At 35.4% G+C, this 19,365-nt stretch overlaps 4 protein-coding genes across 5 annotated transcripts; all 4 read right to left on the bottom strand.

The window, feature by feature from the left end:
- Positions 1–907: 907 nt before the first annotated feature.
- LOC109013931 lies at positions 908–4,554 on the bottom strand. Its single transcript, XM_018996207.2, has 6 exons — positions 4,321–4,554; positions 4,004–4,193; positions 3,202–3,334; positions 2,529–2,734; positions 1,745–1,918; positions 908–1,246 (listed from the first exon to the last, which is right to left on the bottom strand). Exons 2-6 carry the CDS (start codon positions 4,169–4,171, stop codon positions 1,160–1,162), a joined length of 768 nt encoding a protein of 255 aa, XP_018851752.1. The 5' UTR covers positions 4,172–4,193; positions 4,321–4,554; the 3' UTR covers positions 908–1,159.
- Positions 4,555–4,884: 330 nt separating this feature from the next.
- LOC109013930 lies at positions 4,885–7,916 on the bottom strand. The gene is made up of 4 exons (XM_018996204.2): positions 7,776–7,916; positions 7,160–7,314; positions 5,347–5,881; positions 4,885–5,187 (listed from the first exon to the last, which is right to left on the bottom strand). Exons 1-4 carry the CDS (start codon positions 7,802–7,804, stop codon positions 5,019–5,021), a joined length of 888 nt encoding a protein of 295 aa, XP_018851749.1. The 5' UTR covers positions 7,805–7,916; the 3' UTR covers positions 4,885–5,018.
- A 1,084-nt stretch (positions 7,917–9,000) lies between these two features.
- LOC109013922 lies at positions 9,001–13,336 on the bottom strand. Of its 2 annotated transcripts, none has more exons than XM_018996190.2 (5): positions 13,219–13,336; positions 12,138–12,514; positions 11,953–12,044; positions 11,150–11,623; positions 9,001–10,189 (listed from the first exon to the last, which is right to left on the bottom strand). In XM_018996190.2, exons 2-5 carry the CDS (start codon positions 12,501–12,503, stop codon positions 9,247–9,249), a joined length of 1,875 nt encoding a protein of 624 aa, XP_018851735.2. In that variant the 5' UTR covers positions 12,504–12,514; positions 13,219–13,336; the 3' UTR covers positions 9,001–9,246. The 2 variants fall into 2 exon arrangements, with proteins under 2 accessions (XP_018851735.2, XP_018851737.2); XM_018996192.2 differs by having other exon boundaries at positions 13,100–13,301.
- Positions 13,337–14,147: 811 nt separating this feature from the next.
- LOC109013932 lies at positions 14,148–16,677 on the bottom strand. The gene is made up of 5 exons (XM_018996209.2): positions 16,293–16,677; positions 15,977–16,064; positions 15,660–15,759; positions 15,235–15,320; positions 14,148–14,628 (listed from the first exon to the last, which is right to left on the bottom strand). The coding sequence occupies exons 1-5, from the start codon at positions 16,513–16,515 to the stop codon at positions 14,388–14,390; spliced, it is 738 nt and encodes a 245-aa protein (XP_018851754.2). The 5' UTR covers positions 16,516–16,677; the 3' UTR covers positions 14,148–14,387.
- Between the last annotated feature and the right edge of the window lie 2,688 nt (positions 16,678–19,365).

Below are 19,365 nucleotides of genomic sequence, written 5' to 3'. Positions count from 1 at the left end.
TTTTATAAATACACTTCATATATTAATTAATAATTTAATTTTTACTATCCAAATAAATTATTTAACATGAAGAGAGAGAATGAAAAAATTAGGAAGAGAAAGAGAAGGGAGGGAGAGAGGAGATGTGGGAGTGAGTAAGAAAAGTGAGAATATTCTTTTAGTTGGCAAACAATAACTCATCAAATATGACTTTGATTTTTAATTTACTATAACTCATAATTTGACTTGAAGTGATTTGACTAATCTAATGCAGCTGATTTCAAAATAATTTAGTCAAAATTCAAACTTGACTGATATTTAGCTAATCCAATATCAGTGCTCTTACTTTCGTCGCAATAAGTTCAAAATGCCTCCTTTTTTTTCTTTTTTTTTTTGCATTTTATATTTTGCTGAGTATATTAAGACAAAATTCTTTGCCAGTATTTTCTTTTTAAATCTTAAAATATATATCTCTTTTCTCTCTCTTTTTTTAAAAAAAAAAAATACAACATACATAAAAAATTATAGAAAAATAAATTCACAAATCAATATAATTTCATAAAATATAAAAGTTTACTTTTATAGATCTATCTTTGGCTAAAACATTTCATTTTTTTAAATTCATTGTCATTCTTAATTTTTGTCTCATGCCTTTAGTGTGTCTCCATTGTCAAGCAGCTCACAATGTCGGAAACTGCCACGCCAACAGCTTTCATGTCCGTCGTTGTCTTTGTAGGCCGCAGCAGCACGAGCTACTTCTATACGTTGCATAAAACGAAACAAGAATGGATACATCTATCTAAATAGGCAAAACACCACCAACAGTTGTAATTTAGGTATTTCTTTCAACATATTTTCCATAATAAAAATAGTAAATATTCACTTTGTTAAAAAACTTCAATCTTCGATTATCCGTTGTCTAGTAGAGTAAGTGGAAATATGCATAGTAATTCATTGGGGAAAATGACGGTTTGCAAATATGCCAAGCAAGTTTACCACTTGACCAGATACAACACATTCATCCAACTTATTTGAAATTGACTGAAAATTATTGCTTACATAAACGGAGAACATGGAGACATAAATGGCCCCAACTTACATAAACGACCTTTGACATATAACAAGTTCACGATACATCCTTCGTAGATGCTGTTATCAAATGCAAACTTACATCGCATTCTTAGAAGACATCGGGATGAAATCGTCCAGGAATGGAGCTACTCTGATTGGCATGCTTCAGATGCATTGACAATGCATAGTTGTTCATCTACATCCAAACCCATGAAAGTAGACAGATTAGTGTGCCACGGAGTAAATTCCTAATGAACATTACCACACATGAGAAGATAAAGTTTCACATCAGAGGAGGGGGCCCTTTCTCCAACCTCCATTGCACGAAGGGTGGTGGTGGAGCCTCCATAGTGGAGTCCCTCCCTCACCCCCGCAAAATAGATGGTTCTGCAGAGGGGATATCACCCTCCTTCATTGCGCACACCAGAGAGGTGTAGGGATCCTCCACTGGTTCCCCGACGTTTTCCCCATTGTTTTCGCTTCCCCTTTTTATGTACTTTTCTCATTTTAATCTCACTTTATAGGTATATGGACACATGACAATATATGATTTGTTTGACGTGTAAAGGTCAACACACGACACTTTTTTAAGCAAGACGTGGAAGGAGAGACGATTTGACAAAAAGTCCATAAATTAGGTCTTGATTTAGCAAAACGGAAAAAATAAAGTCATGATCTGGCAAATGGTAACTACCTCAAGTGTTCTCAACTGCTCTTGATACTGAGATACCAATTGCTTAAGATGTCGTAACTCTTGATCCTTATCATCATACTCTTTCTGTCGTTCATGTTGGATAGCCACAGCACGCTTGAGAATGGTATTCTCCCGCATGAGTCCTTCAATTTGCTCCTTTAGCATCACATTTTCCTGACATTTCAAAACATTTTAACCCAGAAGAATATGTACAATAATGGTTTTGAGCAACAAAAAAGGAAGGCACAAGGAGTGTGATTCCTCCTTGGAAGTGTGGGGACTCTTACCGACCTACCACAATTGAAGATAATGGTCATATCAAGCCATCAAATTTAAAGATAAATAATACTTTTTCATCCCACCAATTTCCTTTTCTTTTATTTTTATTTTTTGGGAAATCACACTTTACCCTCACAAAACTACCATCCTGTAACATTTTTACCAATCTATCAAAGTGACACAATCTTGACGGTTCAATCTTAAACGGTGGCAAATTACAAAAAGGAGAGAGGTAGTTTGGAGGAAAGTGACAACTTTAGTAGTTTGACAATCATTGCAAAAGTTGTGGTGTATGGTTTTTGTTGTCGACGGGAGTTGTTGAAAGGTCATAAAAAGGATAAATGCCAATCTACATCAAAAGCTAAGTTAGGATCAAATGTTCATGCAATGCTTACAGGGTGTCCATCAGCAGACAATTCTAGAAAATAGTAGCTTCTCGACACCACTATGATCGACCTCTAGTCTCATACAAAAATTAAACCAGAATGAGATTATAGATATGTACCTTGTGAAGAACTTGTGTTGCTTCACCAGCACGTGAACTGATGGACTTCTCTAAAATCTCTAGCAATCTTGCAGCACGAGCTTTGGCATCATCCATACAAGTAGCACACATTATTTCCCTCACAAGCAAGTCAACCCATTCTGCACCTTCCACAGGAAGGTTGTTTGGAGTTGATAGGTTATCAGGAGCAACAACATTTCCATCACCTGTCAAGTTTGTAAACATCTGAGACATTCTTCCCCATAAAAGACACCGATTGCTACGAAGAATGCAACTTGAAGCAAACAAATCATAAAAAACACCATCCAAAATAAAACACAGAATTAAAAACAATTCAATGAACATATTCATACTGAAAACAACAATTTAAAGTTCAGAGCTAAATGAGAGTTCAAATGACAGTAATAAAATCCTCAGAAAAGATCCTAAGAAGTGACCAATAGGACATCCACATAGCACACCAACTATATTTGGGCATGGCAAGCAATTTTCGAAGTAATCATGTTCTTAAAGACTTGCATATTAATGTTGTCGATTCAAACCCTATGTTTAAAACCATGCCAAAGGCAAAAAAGTACAACGGCTGCTGACAAGACTAGATGCAAAAGTTCACAACCTGCTTGAAGGTGTTAAGTTCAATGAAAACCTACACAGATGGCAGCACATTACATACCCTTCTCCACATGTACATCTGAGTCTTCAGCACAACCTGAATTTCCCTCTGCGGATCCTAGGCAAAGCTCATGCAGGCTCTTGATGGCAGCATCCATATCATTATCACATTCTTGCAATGCTCTCTCAAGAATCTGAAAGGAAAAATCCATCGTGCTGACAACATTATTCTATAATCGTGCATTCAAAGGCAAAAAATGATCTCTAGCGTTATACAGAAAGGCCTTGATGACATGGCCGAGTCAGAGACTACTCAAATTAAACATATTTATGAAAAATCCCTCTGACTTCTCGGCCAAAAAAATCTAAAACTCATCTTGCAATTTCAGATTAAATGTTTAAACAACCTTGATTGGCAAAAAATTTAAATACATTCTGAGAGAGAGAGAGAGAGAGAGAAGAGAACAGAGAACCCATACCTGGCACTACGATTAAAAAAAATTATAAGTCCAAGTCATAAGGACGTTACAAAAATTAGTCTTTCAAATTAATTTAATTGGAGAAATTCCACATAAAATGATACTAAATTCAAGTTTGATCTATCAGAAATTATCTTAGCCTTCTGAAAAGGCCCTAGGCAAAACTGAATAGTCATGTTACAATCAACAAAACGAAGTCTCTATTTCTGTTTGGCTGATAAGAAAGAGAAAGGTTAATATTAAAGCGGGACAAAAAAATCTAAACTTTCAAGATAGAACTTCTCCAGTAAATTAAATCATCATAACCGTTCCATCGAAAACAAATTCCCACAATAAATTACACAAAAATTAACTAAAAAGTTAGTTGGAGAGGGAGATGGGTACGTGGAGTTCCATATGAGGAAAGACGGAGCGGAGCTGATCAAGAAGCGACGGCGCAGAAAATCGAATCGGAGAAGAAGAAGAGGAGCAGCGGAGCCTCTTGGAGACCGGAGGCGACGGCGGGAGCTCTTCAAAGAAAGATCTCTTGCTCCCACACACGGCAGCAGACATCGTCTTTCTTCTCCTTCCTTGTCTTCAACAACAACAAAAAAAACAACTAACAAAGCTTATTCCAAATCCTCTACCTCCGTGGCTCCAATCCAAATCCCAATAGAGAATCAGAGATAACAAAATAAAAAACAAAAATAAAAATAATAAACCTGGAATTCCCAATTAGATATTCGGATTAGGGTTGCTTCGGGAATTGGTTTGCCTTGGGGCTTGGCTTTGGAATTATGGAAGGTGAGGGAAGAGAAGGAAGGACGATTTATATAGGGGTGGAGGAAGACAGCAAGCATCAGCTAAAACTTTTAAAAGTGCAACGTCTGCTTTTCAAAAAAATTCTGCCCTCGAAAGAAAATCCAAAATGATCAAACAAAAAGAAAATGAAATGATTTCCAGAAATAGAATATAGAACGCTGCAGTTTTGAAGGCAAATTACGAGAATCTAACGTTATTATCCCCGAATATTTTTTGACAGATTACGTCTGATTTTGTAAAAAGACTTTAATTAATTACCAAAAATTGAATCTGGTCTGAGTTTTTTTCAAGCCGTGGCACGTGTTTGTCTGACGCAATAGGGGTCCCTTCTGTATGGCGGTTTGGAAAGGTGTAAGCTTCGGCAAATCAACTCCCCCAAGTACTTTGGTAATGGCTGATGCACCGATCAAAATCAGCATTTGGGTCATCGTCGATTTTAAGTCGAAAAACATCATCAGCATATACAAAATCTCCCCATGGAGGTGTTCAAACACAAACATTGTCATTCAAGATGTTTTACAACTTCTGTTCCAGCAAAACGGATAACAGGATTTTCCTGAATGGGGGGGGGGGGGGGCTACCATCATTTCTTTGCTTCTCAACTACACCCCAATGCCTTGACTGACACCGTGACCGGGCCCTTCTGGAGCCTTTGGTTTGCTGCTAGCTGGTGGATGGCATCTTGAATTCCCTCAAAAGCTACTAGGAATTCGGCTGCATCAGTTTTGCTCAACACCTTCTTTACCACCAACTCCAATGCCTTGAACCTGTCATATAATGTTACATATAAATCAGCAGTGTGTGGGGATACAACATGGGGAAAACGCAAAAAGATGCATCATGGTGTCTTTCATGTATATTTCACAGACCTGACAAATGAGTTGCATAATTGTTAGTAATATAATCAGATAGCTGGGAAAGTGGACCTGAGGTTTTGGGCCTTAGTGATGACTCGTTCGATTTTCTTGAACTCAGACTGAATGCATCCTAAAGCAGAACCAACCGACCGATTGCTCATTGGAGTGAATGAAATGTGTAGAATGCAAGTAGCTTGAATCTCAGCCATTTCCTCATCAATTACTGCCTCCTCAATGCGTGTATCGTGTATAAGCTGAGATAGGAGCTTTTCATTGCCCACTGAGTCTGATAAGAGAGAGGATGATAGCGATGAGCGGGCCAGGCCACGGACAAGGTCCAGCATGGCTGAGGGTCGCCAATCGCCAAGCCATGTCAGGGAGGCCAATTCCTGAGGTGGGGCCCAGTTGGGCATGAGGAGTTGGGCCACATCCTTGGGCAGGGTACGGACCATGGCTCTGTTGTAATGGGCACGGAACCTATTCAGCTGTTCTTCAATTAGCTCCTCAAGTTCCCACCTTGTCTTGAGCTGCTTCTCTAGCCTTTCTGCTCTGTTCTTCAGTTCTTGCCTCCACAGGCTATGTTTCTCCCGGGAGAGGTCTTCACCTGACAATCCAATCAACTGTCAGCATGCAAGCAGTTTGTCAAGGCCCGCCTAACATTGGATGTCTCTTTCCTTGTAATCTTTTTCATAAAAGATGCGTTAACTGTAATCATCCACTTACTAATATCAATACCATGATAGGCTCTCTCTCAAAATTAATACCCCAAAACCACTCACATTCCATCAGTAACATGGAACGATTGAGGTTCTAAAGCATGATTAGGCTCAATCATTAAATTGAGGAAACCCAAAAAATTGACTTAACCTTAAAGTACCACAATATTCTTATTCGGCTGTAAGCACCATGCTTGACTATATATGTTTCTAGGTGTTCTACTTATGATTAATAAAGTGGATGCTGCTGAATGGCAACCAACCACAACAAAAACATATTCCTCACTTCTAAGGAACACTCTTCTAATCCAATTTACCATGCTTATATTGGTTAAATGCCAAGCTATTCTATCCAACTAAATATGCATCCGACTTTGATGAAACCAAAGCTCAAAATAAATTATTTATTTTTAATAGATAAATTCTATTTGCAGTCCTCAAGTGAGGACTGCATGTGCAGACCTATTGATATATTTCATTAAATGAAAATTATTGTAATTTGAAAGGGATATTATTGTAATTTTAAAAAGCTTTTAAAGACAAAATTATTCAGGCTTGTATGTGCAGCCTTCAAATGGAAACTATACGTAGCATTACTCTTTTTAATATATGTACTTGAAGCATATATATAAGATTAAATTATGTGTTTGAATTGTGATATTATTCACAAAAAAGTTTTAGAAATAAACTTACAGCTACCGGAATTAGGCCAACACGAACCATACAAGCAGTTCAGACCTTTGATCTTAAAGCTCCTTTTCAGTCTTGGAAAGATCGAAGTGAAGGAAAGAGGAACACCTAAAAGTTTTATTCGCTCGACAGTTTTCACCAAATTTCCTTTACTTACGTTTTCTTCATCTTTTCCAAAATACAAGCAAAGCTTAGCCACATCCGAGTGAAAGCTCCAATCACCAAGTCGGTTAGCTAAATTATAGAAGTTACCACAATGTGGACTTGTAAAGAACCACAGATTAACAACCAGCATTCCGGTTTTCGGTAAATCCTACCATAACTTGCCAGGAAATTATAATGCTCTACACCATCCAGCAAAAAATAGATCCTATAAATTTTCCCAGAAAGGAAATGAAGGAAATTGTATAGATTTCTCCTCTTTGAGTAATATTGAATTTATGAGAGAGATAGAGAGAGGAGATTTTGGAACTTGCCTCGTTTGGCTTTTTCATGCTTATGGAGGACCAAGCACTGGAATTTCTCTCTCATGTCATCAACTTCATCGCCATATTCGTCGGTGACTCTCCTTGCCATTGCCATCCCTTCATCTTGCTCTCTTTCTTCAGAGTCACTATCTTCACAAATATTCCTGGAAAGTTTTCCTTTTGTCTATGAAAAAAGAAAACAATGCAGACGAAAATGGGATCCCAAATAAAGGGTTGTCGTTGTCCTCTATTTTTGCACGTAACTATAGACCAAGAATTTGCCTTCTCATCAGGAAAGGGAAAGAAAGTAGGGGGCCGCAAAATTTCAATCCCAGATTTTCTTTTTACATTGCTTTCTTGGAAGCCGAACAAAGCCAATGTAAGTGTTTGCATAATTAGTCTTCCCAAGCAGAAAAGAAAAGATAATTTTAAACTTTCAACCATATCATTTTCCTGTTCTTTCAAGAGAACTATATAGAAAAAGTTTAGAGCACGCATTTAAAGTTCATTTTCTAGCCAAAATAACAACCAAACAAAGAAAAAGAATATACATAGGAAAAAAATGGAAAAAAGAAAGGAAAAAAATAAAACTGATCTCTTTCTAGAAGGTGATGATGGAGCTTACTGGAGGAGTTGGGATGACCCTCCTTTCATTGTTTTCTTCCTTTTCTCTCCGCTCTGATTGATTTTCTTGAAGTTTCTCTTTGTTAGTCAGAGACTCTGACCTGATAAAGTGTGAGTGAAATATGAACCTTAAATTTATAGTTTCTCCTTTTTGCTTTTTCTGCCAACGCCATTTTATACTTTTTTTTATTTTATTTTATTCGGAGGTCGGATTATGGCTTTATGAGTGGGAGGGGCCCGACTCCCGGGACCCGAGCAGGCTGTTTCAGTCGGTTCAAGAATCTTAACCGGTGTATCTTCATACACGGTGACTACGTGCCTAGTCATCCACCGTTGGGTCTTCAGGAAGGTCTACATTTGTGACGTTGATAGGATCGTAGAGGCTGTCTTCCCATTGTAACGCTGAACATTTTAAAGAGATGCTCATCTCACAATATAAAAAATCTTTTATAACATATATAAACTATATGATATAATTTAATTTATTTCAAATCAATGGTATAAAAAATTTTAAATAAAATTATCTAAGGCTTCGTTTGATTATTAAACTTTTTTCAATTTATCTTAACTTATCATTATAATTTTTTTAAATCTTAACAAAAAATAAATAAACAATTCAATTTTTTCAAATTCTAAAATAATAATAATATTAAAAAATAATATTCTAATAATATTTTATCATCTCAACTCAACTCATCTCAACTCACTTCAACATTCAAACACAACCTAAATTTACATTCAAGAAGGAGAATTCAATATAACATAATTTTCATATGAAAAATTATTCTCATTAAATACTATTCACCATCTCACATTCTTCCTTATAAAAAACATCCAAACACTCTATGAAAAATACCCTCGCATCTTATAAAAAATTATAGGGGGTGAAATGTGTGATGTAAACAGTTATTAATTTGTAGCAAAACTCTTTGCATATTCGTTAGAAAACTGCAGCTGAGGTCTCTCTAGTATTTGGAGTTCAAAGAACTCATCGGAGAGGCTGTTCCGGTAATGATTTAGATTTCATAAGCACTTCACTCGCTAGGGGTCCAGGGTATGGGATTCATTCACTTGCATTATATATATATAGTATATATGGATTTACAAATAGTTGAAAGTTTCTTGAGAATGTAAAAATCCTAATAAGTCGATTAATATAAAAAAACATGAGTTAAGATTTTTAGATTTTTTTAGAGTAGTTAAGAACTCAGTCGGCGACAATGTAATGACAGAAAGGTAGAAAAACATTATACTGTTGTTAAGCTCGATACAACATCGTACGGTCATAAGTTTATGCAGTTCTTATGAAGATTGGATTTAGGACAGATAATGTACAGAACGTATACAAAGGAAAGTAAGAAGTTATAAGTCCTAGTGGCAGGCAGTAGAGCCATCGGTTTAAAAGCAATTATTTTCGTTCACTAGCTCTGCTGTTAACAAACTTGGCTGCGGGGGCAGAGATCAATAATTACCTAGAAGTTGGGAGTAGTAGCACCTTCTTTGAAGAGAATATTTGCAACTGGTGATGGAAGCCAACCACTTCCACCACTCTGGCCACCTTCGTGCCGCTTCAAATTTCTAGGGTCTTTCTTCAACCTTGCAGCTATGTTTCGTCCAACAAATAAGCCCAGTTTCATGGCTGTAAATAAACTAACCGCGATTGCAAGTGGCCGCACAGCCCAGTGAAAATCCTCGATGTGTTGATATTTCTCCACCACTCCTGGACAAGTATCAAAAGACACTTGCTCCACTTCAGCTGGATCTGCCAAGAAGATATTAGATTCATTTCCAAACACCAACCTCCCAGGGAAACTCACAACAAGACATCCATTTGGAAGCACATGTGAGATAATGCCAGTGGCCCATGCTCCTCCATTCCTACGAGGCCACTCAAACCGGGGAGTCGACATATCTGCTTTCAGCCTCACAAACTGTCCAGCATAATAAGCTTTAGCCTTTTGAAGCTCAGAAGAGTCCCCTCTCCAGAGAGTCTCTAACCCTAAAAATCCAACTGTTGTACTCCCATTACGCTGTACTGAGTGTAGAATTCCCACTGAGGAGTGCTCCTTGTTTTTCTCTTTTAAACACACCCAATCACCCATTGCCAAGTCAAATGTCACCCTTTCGACTGTTGAAACTTGTACTCTTAGAGGGTTGTGTGCACCAGGTACCTTCACCAGAACAAAACTGTCTTTATCATTGTCACCCTCCAAAGCGACCACCTTTCCTTCAGGAACATCTAGGGCTTGCGGTTTGTATGTATTCATTGGCTTTCTAGCGCGAACCATGTCACCCACTTCAAGATGATCCTTCAACAGATACCATGTCGTGTAACCCACACCATTCAATCTATATTTAAGTGCCCTGCTTCCTATACCATGTGATTCTCCATCTCTGTTAACAGCGTTCTGTGAGCTGCAAATTAGATTGCAAATAGTCAGTAAACAAACGGGTAAGAGATACAGGGTGAATAAAGGCACACAGCTCTGGCATTCTATGGTTTCTTTTGGTGCCTCAATTTTCACAGACAGGGGGTTGTATGTTAGAATTGAAAGCAGAGACATAAATATGGTCAAAATACGATTGGCACCAATTACCTAACTATAAACATTCAAAGACAACCTTATTAAGAAAAAAACATTCCAAGACACAGAAATGGCCGGTTCAGCTAGTGTAATGTAGCTTCTTTTTTCCCCTTCTTGTCTTCTTCACTAGGACTGTCAACTTCTAAATTTTGCCATAGAAAAAAATCTTTCAGCACACCGTAATTCCTATGAATTTCTATTAAAGATGTTTCTTGGACTAATCAATGTGCTCCCTAAATATGTTAATAACATTGAAGGATGGGGTTCTGAAAATCAGAAGTTATTCTGAAAATTCCGTACCCATAAAGGAGAGCAAAATATTCTACATAAGAAACAGATGCTTTACCAGAACTGTCAAATCGTATGTGTCTGACACAGTACGATTAGATTTAGCTAGAAGTGAGGGCACAAAAACATTGACATGCGTGCTGTAAACTAGTCATAGAACTTTTATTTTTATTTAAAAAGAAAATAACCATCATTAAGGACAATCATTTGCTCTTTCTTTACTCCCAAAAAAGGCTCTCCACCAGGTGCCCAATTTTAGACTGCACCAATCTTAATAGCAAGCCCTTCCAAGGGCACAATGCACCTGATGAAATAGAACCAGGACGGGGAAAAACGAATAATGTTCAAAATCAGTGGGGATATGACATTTAGATCACACGCTGCCCAAAGTCACACTGAGAAGCCCGCTACACAGCACTTTATAAACATCTCATCAGAATAATAGATAATTCCATCTCCTTCAACTATATATAACAAGATCAATTATGTCCGTAATGAATACCTTAAAAATGCATGCAGAATATCTGTCATCAAAGGCCGATTCCGGAAATCATACTCGAAGCAACCATTGATAACACTCTCGACCGCAGGGGGCAAGCCACTAGGGATATGTGGCTTTTCTTGCTTGATCACAACTGAGTGATATATTTCTTCAGTTGAGTTTCCAAACCAGGGCTGAACACCAGTTAACATCTCTGTTATGCTGCATCCAAAACCCCATGAATCTGTCTCAAAGGATATAGGACCTCTAACTTCTGGATTCCACTGTTCTGGGGCCATGTAGTTTGGAGTTCCAAGTCTGAGAGCCAATTCTGGATTAGAAACTGCAATCCCAAGAAGCAGATATGGGATCCCAAAATCTCCCAGAACCACTTGGTCGCTTTCATTAAGCAGAAAGTTACAAGGCTTGAGGTTCAGCACCAGAGTCCCAATTGAATGCAACTCTATAATCGCTTTTGCCAATTTGATCCCATACCTGTAAGCGTTAGCATTTTCAAAGATATATCTCACCATTCAAAGCAATTGTATGCTACACTATATTCTGACGAGCTTTAGACCATTACAAGTATTATAAAATTTGAGTAAAGCATATATTAGAGCATCATTTCTAGCATAATTTTTGCACATTTCACCAAGTGAGACCTGTTGAATAGAAAGGCTGCTCTCTGATTTAGAAGGTGAAATAAGAGAACCCAACAAACCTCAAATTCAGGAACTTTACCTAAGTTCTACCCTATCTTACAAGTTCAATATCATTATTTCTTAAAGAAAATAAATTAACTGATCAAAACCCCAAAAACAAACCTTAAAACATCAGACAACTGAAGATTGCCACCTTTGAGCCGAGCCATTCGATCACCCACTGATCCCTCATAAAATTTCATCGCAATGCAGATCTGAAAAGGCATCAGAAGTGAACCAATGTGGTGGGAGACAGAAAAGAATTTCTGCGAGTTTAACAAAACTATATTCAAATTGAAGGAAGTCACCTTTCCATTAACTATTGATATACCATGCAACAAACAAACACCTGGTCGTGCTTGGCACTTAAAAAATAACTCCTTAAACTTGTCCAGAAACTTTTGAGTATAGCCCTCCTTTAATGGATGCAGCACCTTGACAGCCACTTCATGATACTCCTCAAAATCATGACCCAATTGGTGATGAGTTGCTAAGAAAACATCACCAAAGGGGCCCCGGCCAATCCTATGCTTAAGTTTCAGAGAGGGAGGATCGATCCATGGACCAATCTCAGTTGGCGTGGCTTGGACAGTTCTAAGGTGGTCGGGGTCTCCTTCAAAGAGTTCGTACTCAAAAAAAGCTGCTGGCTTTGCTGCTCTGATCTGTTCAGTCATATTGCTGAATCCTGCCAGCAGGATGATATGGGTAAAAAAAGGAACTCGTGAATGTGTGCCAAAAAATCTGTCAGCCCTTATTAAAACTGTGGCAAAATAGAAAATTACACCATAATGGACCCCAAACTATCAATCCTAAGGCGGCACACGGATATAAATATCGTGAGAAGTGAGGATTTATAATTTGCAGTATATTCCTACAGGCTACGTACACCACTGGATCCAAAGAAAAATGCATAGGCTTGAAACAGAGTTAGAGAGCTTAAAGCCATCATCAAACAAACCTTCCTCATATCAATTCGATTATTGCTGAATCCGAAACTTTGATTTAAAAACAGAAAAAAAAAATGTTTCATTCCCTGGTTATCCAAACTAAAGAAATTCTAGACATTTCCAAAGCCACCGTAATTCATGGGTACCTAAATAAATCAGGAAAGCAGCAAAACAACAAAAACGGAAACCCTACATACATACCTGCCTAAACGTATGCAATCAACACAGACCCACACAAACATAGAGAGATCATTTTACAAATAAAACCCTTTTTAGTTCCTACGAAAACAGAAACTGATCTGCAGATTATGTTATTTTCTTACTCTGAATTCCGGTGGGAAGGGGCCAGGGGGGTGAGCAGACGTTAAAACTTTCAATTCGTTTCCTCTAGTTTCCGAGGAACCAGACGGATACAAAAATATTAACACACGCATGAGCTTACCAGTAGAGAGAGGGAGATTCCGTGGTGAAGTCGAAACAAGGCTTTGTTACCCGAGGAAGAGCCAAGAACCAGCACAAAGGCAAAATAAATAAATAAAAACAAACAAAGAGATTTCTTTATTTTATCTTTTGTTTCCCGAATACAAAAAGTGAAAAAGTATTCCCGGTGTTGCCTATCTCAGAGAATGCCACGTCACTAGAAGCTCCACTCTGGAAGCAGCTGAAAGGACACGTGACGGGATAGGACGCAGGATAGGGTGGACACGTGAGTCCGTGACAGTAACAATTTATCGGGAGTTGGAGACCAGGTCGGGAGACTGAACCGCTATTGGAGTGAAGGTGGGGCCCAGAGACTAGGGATTCTCTTCGGTGATTCGATGCAGCGGTCTTGGAGTTGGAGATGCAGCTGTGGCTCGGAAACCTTTTTTTTTTTTTTTTTTAAATACTAATACCTTACTTGAGTTTATTCTTTCATTTTCATCATTCATATATTTCAATTTTTTATTTAATAATTAAAAAATTTATTTTTAATATATTAATATATTTTTTATTTTTTAAATATATTTAAAAAATACTAATACAAATTTGTGGCCGGCAGCCTAACATTACTTTTTTTTTTTTACATGATATTTTGTCTCGGACTTGCGTAGTCAATATTAATGCATAAATCATTACTTTTACATGTGCTGTGTTATTTGGGTATCATTATTTTTATATAAATTATTTTTGTTAAATTATTTATGCAGCACTCGTTCCAACTCACAAAAATTGTAAGTTTGGTTTGATAATATAGATGAGATAAAATAAAAATATAATAGAATAATATTAAAATATAATTTTTTAATATAATTTATATGTAATTTAAAAAATTTATAATAATAAGTTGAGATAATTTGTATAACAAAAAGATTACTTAATTTCTCCGTTCAAATGAGACAAGGGAAACGAAAGCAGAATTGGAAGTGCAGTAAAATAAAATTAAATAATAAGAAGCTTTACACAACTGGATTCATCCATAAACATTTGACTGTCTTGCTTTTTGCTTTCTTCGAACTCAAAATTCGTGTTAGCTTGGGTCTCATAATGATAAGGCCTGTTGAGAGACCGACCATCCATCCCTACTCCATTTTACGTCCAGTTCTACCATGCTTTAAACCTATGTATTTAGTACTAGACCCTGCTCCAAGTACTTGGACCCCTGCCCTCTGATCCGTTCCTTGTAATGCCCCTCAAGCTGGAGGTTGATAGCCACCCTCTGAAGACTCTAGCAAACTTGGACTCTGGTATGGGATCTTCCTCCTGATTTTCGTTATAACCATTGCACTTGGAACTGTCCTGATTGTCATCATTATTAATATCACATGAACCAGTCTCCTTTTTCTCCTCATTAGCATTTGATTTTGATGATGACCTTGCATTTGAAAAGAAAAATGAAACAAATATTTTAGCTCCATATCCCAGTAAGCAAAGTGCAGAAACTAGGGGTTGAGTAGTTGGCATCTAAGCACAGGTAAGCTTCAGTCTAGTGCTAAATTGCTTGATCCCGATTCTCCCTGGTAGCAAAATGAACAGGTCAGACTAGAGTCGGCCCCAACTCCTAATGTAAGAACATACATTAGACATGATGCAGAAGTTACCCATTTCTGCTAGATCACTCGGCCTAAATTACACACATCTGGGCCAGAATTGGAATCAAAATGGATGCTTACAGAGCATTCCTATTCTGGTTTCTGCACCTAAAGTCGGCTTATTTTTATAGCACCTCTCAATTTCATACACGTGCTTAATTTATTCTACCAGTCTGCTACAGTGATCTACACAATATGTATTTGCAAAACCTAAGACCATATGAAACTGCCATAATGCATCTTTGTGCTTGACTAGCGCGTCTGAGCGCCAGGTCTGAAAACATTCCATGCAATTGTTGAATGAATATCCAGAACTGCCTGTGAGTCAGAATGTGCAGAGCATAACTGTGTGTATCCATGACAAGAAAGAACCAAATAGAGATTCTTACAATGACAGCAATTTGCAAGCAAAGTTGTTCTTGGGTCTTTCTCTCAATGGTGAATTCTGGATGGACATATGCCGAATGAATTGAAGCTGCATGAACCACAAAATGACACATCAGAACTTGTAAACAGCACCGCTCGGAAAAAGAAAAAAACTAAGCAACAATACTGATATAGAACCTTTAAGATCTAATCTTGAAGCTAATAAATCGACAAAAGATCTCTCTAATAGTCCTTTTCTTTTCTTTTCTTTTCTTTTTTTTTTTTTTAATTGGGTTTAGTTTCGGAGAAGTCGTGTATTTAAGTATGCAGTTACAATTTTTTCAAGTGCCATACGCACATTACCATCTTAAAATAATACTAACTTCTTGCAAATGCAAATCAACAAGTCCAATGCGCCAAAGATCAGTAAGAAAAACAAGTGACAGACCTGATCACCATCCTTGATCCCAATTTTTGGAAGACACACCTTGTCATTAATTAGCTTCTGGCCATCATAAGATAAGCAAAAGTGCCCCCACACATGCGACCTAACCACATCGAAACCAAAGCAACAAATTTTTTTTTTCTGAAAAAAATAACCATAAAATAACTTCTACACTAAAAACTATAATCCCAATAATCAAAATCTATACATAAGCCAATCAAAACACAGCATATAAATAAATTTTCTCAAACCCATTGATTAAAATATACTGTTCTGAAGCCTTCATCAGCTACGGGCTAAATAATGAGTCATGAGTTTACCAAGAAATTTCCTTTTGGCGTGAAGCAAAAACTTCCTCTACGGCCCACTTGAGTTCTGCTACAGTGGCATTCTGGGAGACACAAACATCTGTGGAAATAAAACAAGGAATTTTTTTATGCATGTCACAATAGTGTCGGGTAATGGCAAATTAGAACACTAAGCAAGATATTTCAAAAAAAAAAAAAACACTAAGCAAGAAAATGGGGACCCAACCAAAAACAAAAAAAACGGTTATAAGAGAACAGTTTCGAACAAGCCCAAAAACACAACAAAATTTGAAAACAAAAAAAAGTGAGTAACATAAAGAGAAGGTACCGAAGAGAGAGCCGTCGAGTTTGAGGACGGACAGATTGACGTGGAGCTGTTGAGGTAACCTATGGTATGGCTGGTTCACTGCACAGCTCGCTGGCTCCTCCTTTACGTCGTCGTTCAGCGCCAGCAGAGCCAAGCACCGCCTATCTATCAAAGCCCTTACTTTAGTACTGCTATTAGTGCTTACTTCCTGAACTCCCAATCTTCTGTTTCGCATGATTGCCATTGAGCGGGAGGAAAATAAAACCAGATTTTGGGTCTATGGCAAGGTTTTCAGTATTTTGATTTATGCAGAGAGAAAGATGGAGGAGGGAGGGAGAACTTTTAGGGGGCTTGGGGAAGGGTGCCGACGGAATGGAGGGGCGTGTTTGTTTGTTTGGCTTTGGAAACTGAGAATGACCGTTATACTGGCACTCCTGGCCCGCGGTGCGTGGCTTATAAACCTATAATAATTACCTCTTTTTTTTTTTTGTTAAACAACTTGCAATAATTACTTACAATTAACATTTAACAATGGCTTTGAAATTTTTTTCAATATTTTTTTGCGGAGGTTTGCTACACAACATCGTTACATTCTACATTTTATATTTTTTAAAATTTTTAATATTTTTTAAAAATTTTTTTAAAAATTTATTCTTTTTAAATTATTCCAAATTTTTTATTTTTTATTTATATAATAAATATTTGATAAAATAAAAAAATAATAAAAATTAAAAATAATATAAAATGTAGAGTATTAAAAAGTTATGAATATTTTTTGTTTTTTGTGAGTTGGCTGATGTGGCACAAAAGTGAAATCTAACGTCATGGAATTCAACGTGGGTAACAAATCCAGTCCTAGTTGTCTCGGCAGCTCTTCTAGTATTACAATTGGCAAAATACTTTTAAAAAGCTACATTCAATTTGGAAGGAGATGCACACAAAATATTTTATAATACTTATAAAATAATGATATTTTAAGTTGTATTTGGATAGTGAGATATTTTGAAGTAATCTATAAATAATAAAATAATAATAATCAACAAATAAGAATAGAATATTAAAAAATAGTTAAAAAATAATAATAAAATAATTAATAGTAATCAAATATTCTCAATATTCAAATTAGACCCTAATAAAATCATGTTACTTTTGTAAGCTAGTTTATAAAAATAACCCTCTTTTTAAAATATTGCTGTATAAAATATTTGTAAAAAGTAATGCGTACTTATCATTTTTCATTTATCAAAATTTGCACTCTCAAAAATATTCAAACTTTAACAAAATTTATCGATCGTAAGATCGATATGCGCACTTAATGATGCAATAGATGCAACCAATTTATTTTTTAGTTGTATACTTTTAGATAATCTTCCTAAATGTATTATGGATATTGACACTGGAAATTACCCTCCATTTGACAATATATACTATTATTATTTCTATTAATATTAAGCATGCTTGATTAGAAAAATAAAAAAATAGAATTGAACGTGGGTAAATGTGAGACCCAGTACAATGTAAATTTTAATTTTTTACGATGAATTTCATTTTTTTAATGTTGTGCGTGAACACTGAATTGAATATTATTCATAATAAATTTACAAAGTATTAAGGGCTTGTTTGGATGTTGAGATATTATCTTACCTCATCTTAACATATAAATATTACTCAACTACAAAAACTTTTTAATTTTTAATTTTTATTTAATCATTACACATTTCAAATAAAACATAAAAAACAATTAAACTTTCTCAAATCTCAAAATAAAAATTATATTATAACAATATTATAATATTTTTATTCAACTTTTTTCTATCTCATCTCCAAAAACCTCATCAAACATCTTAACTTAAACAATTTTATTATCATTCACCAATTTTTCATCGCATATCAATATTCAAACTAGATCTAAATGTTATAGAATTTACATGATACATCTATTTCTTTCCACATTTAAGGTATCGTTTGATTATATACAATTAAGTTTTTTATGGGATTTTAGAAAATGAGATAGAAAAAATTAAATAAAAAAATTTATAAAGTTAAAAAATGATTATAATATAATTTTTATTCTAAAATTTGAAAATTTTAATTTTTTTTATTTGTTTGTTTTGTTTTAAAGTTTTTTAAAGTTGTAATGATTAGATAAAATAGTTTTGATATTTTTAAATTGAAAAATAATTGCATTTGAATGAAGTTTGGATGTTGAAATAAGATGAGATGATTTGAAAATTTTGTAAAATCAAACCAAGTAGAGTCTCGTTTAGTTTCCTATATGAGATGAAATGTAATGAGAAACATGTGAATAATAGATAGATAGTTTGTGAATAGTATTGAAATGGTTTAAGTAAGATGTTTTAAGTAGTTTTGGGAAATGAGAGATAAAATATTGGATAAAAATATTATGAAGTTCAAATATTGCTAGAATGTGATTTTTAAAATAATTTTTGTTTTGGTGTTTTAAAAAAAATAAATTATTTGTTGTGTTTTCTTTGAAAATTTAGAAAAATTGTAATGATTATATGAAAAAATTAAAAATTCGAAACTGAAAAATGCTTGTGTTTTAACGGTGTTTGGATGAGATGGATTGAAACCATATGTAAAACCCAACGATGCCTAAAACCTGGTTTGGATAATGAGATGAAATATGAATAGTAGTAAAATAATTTGACTTTATGTGTTTTATGGGATTTTGGAAAATGATAGATAAAATATTACAAAATTAAAATAATGTTATAAATTATTTAATATTATTTTTATTTTATGATTTGAAAAAGTTGAATTATTTTTTATGTTTTATTTGGAAGTATGAAAAAGTTGTAATGATTAAATAGATGTTTGGAAACATGTTTCATCTCATCTCATCTTCTTCCCCGATACTAATTATTACAACTTTTTCAAATTTTTAGATTGAGTTTAGATAGACAGAGATGATATTAGATGTTTTGAATAGTAGTTGAATAAAATATTGTTAAATATATTTTTTTAACATTATTTTTATTTTGAGATTTGAAAAATTGAATTGTTTATTATATTTTTGTATGAAAATTTTGGAAAATTATAATGATGAAATTTGATGAGATGAGATAAAGAG

The sequence above is a fragment of the Juglans regia genome, chromosome 7 (assembly GCF_001411555.2).
Source record: "Juglans regia cultivar Chandler chromosome 7, Walnut 2.0, whole genome shotgun sequence".
NCBI lineage: Eukaryota > Viridiplantae > Streptophyta > Magnoliopsida > Fagales > Juglandaceae > Juglans > Juglans regia.
The sequence above is the reverse complement of the archived record's forward strand: the minus strand, read 5'-3'. Positions and strand labels throughout refer to the sequence as shown.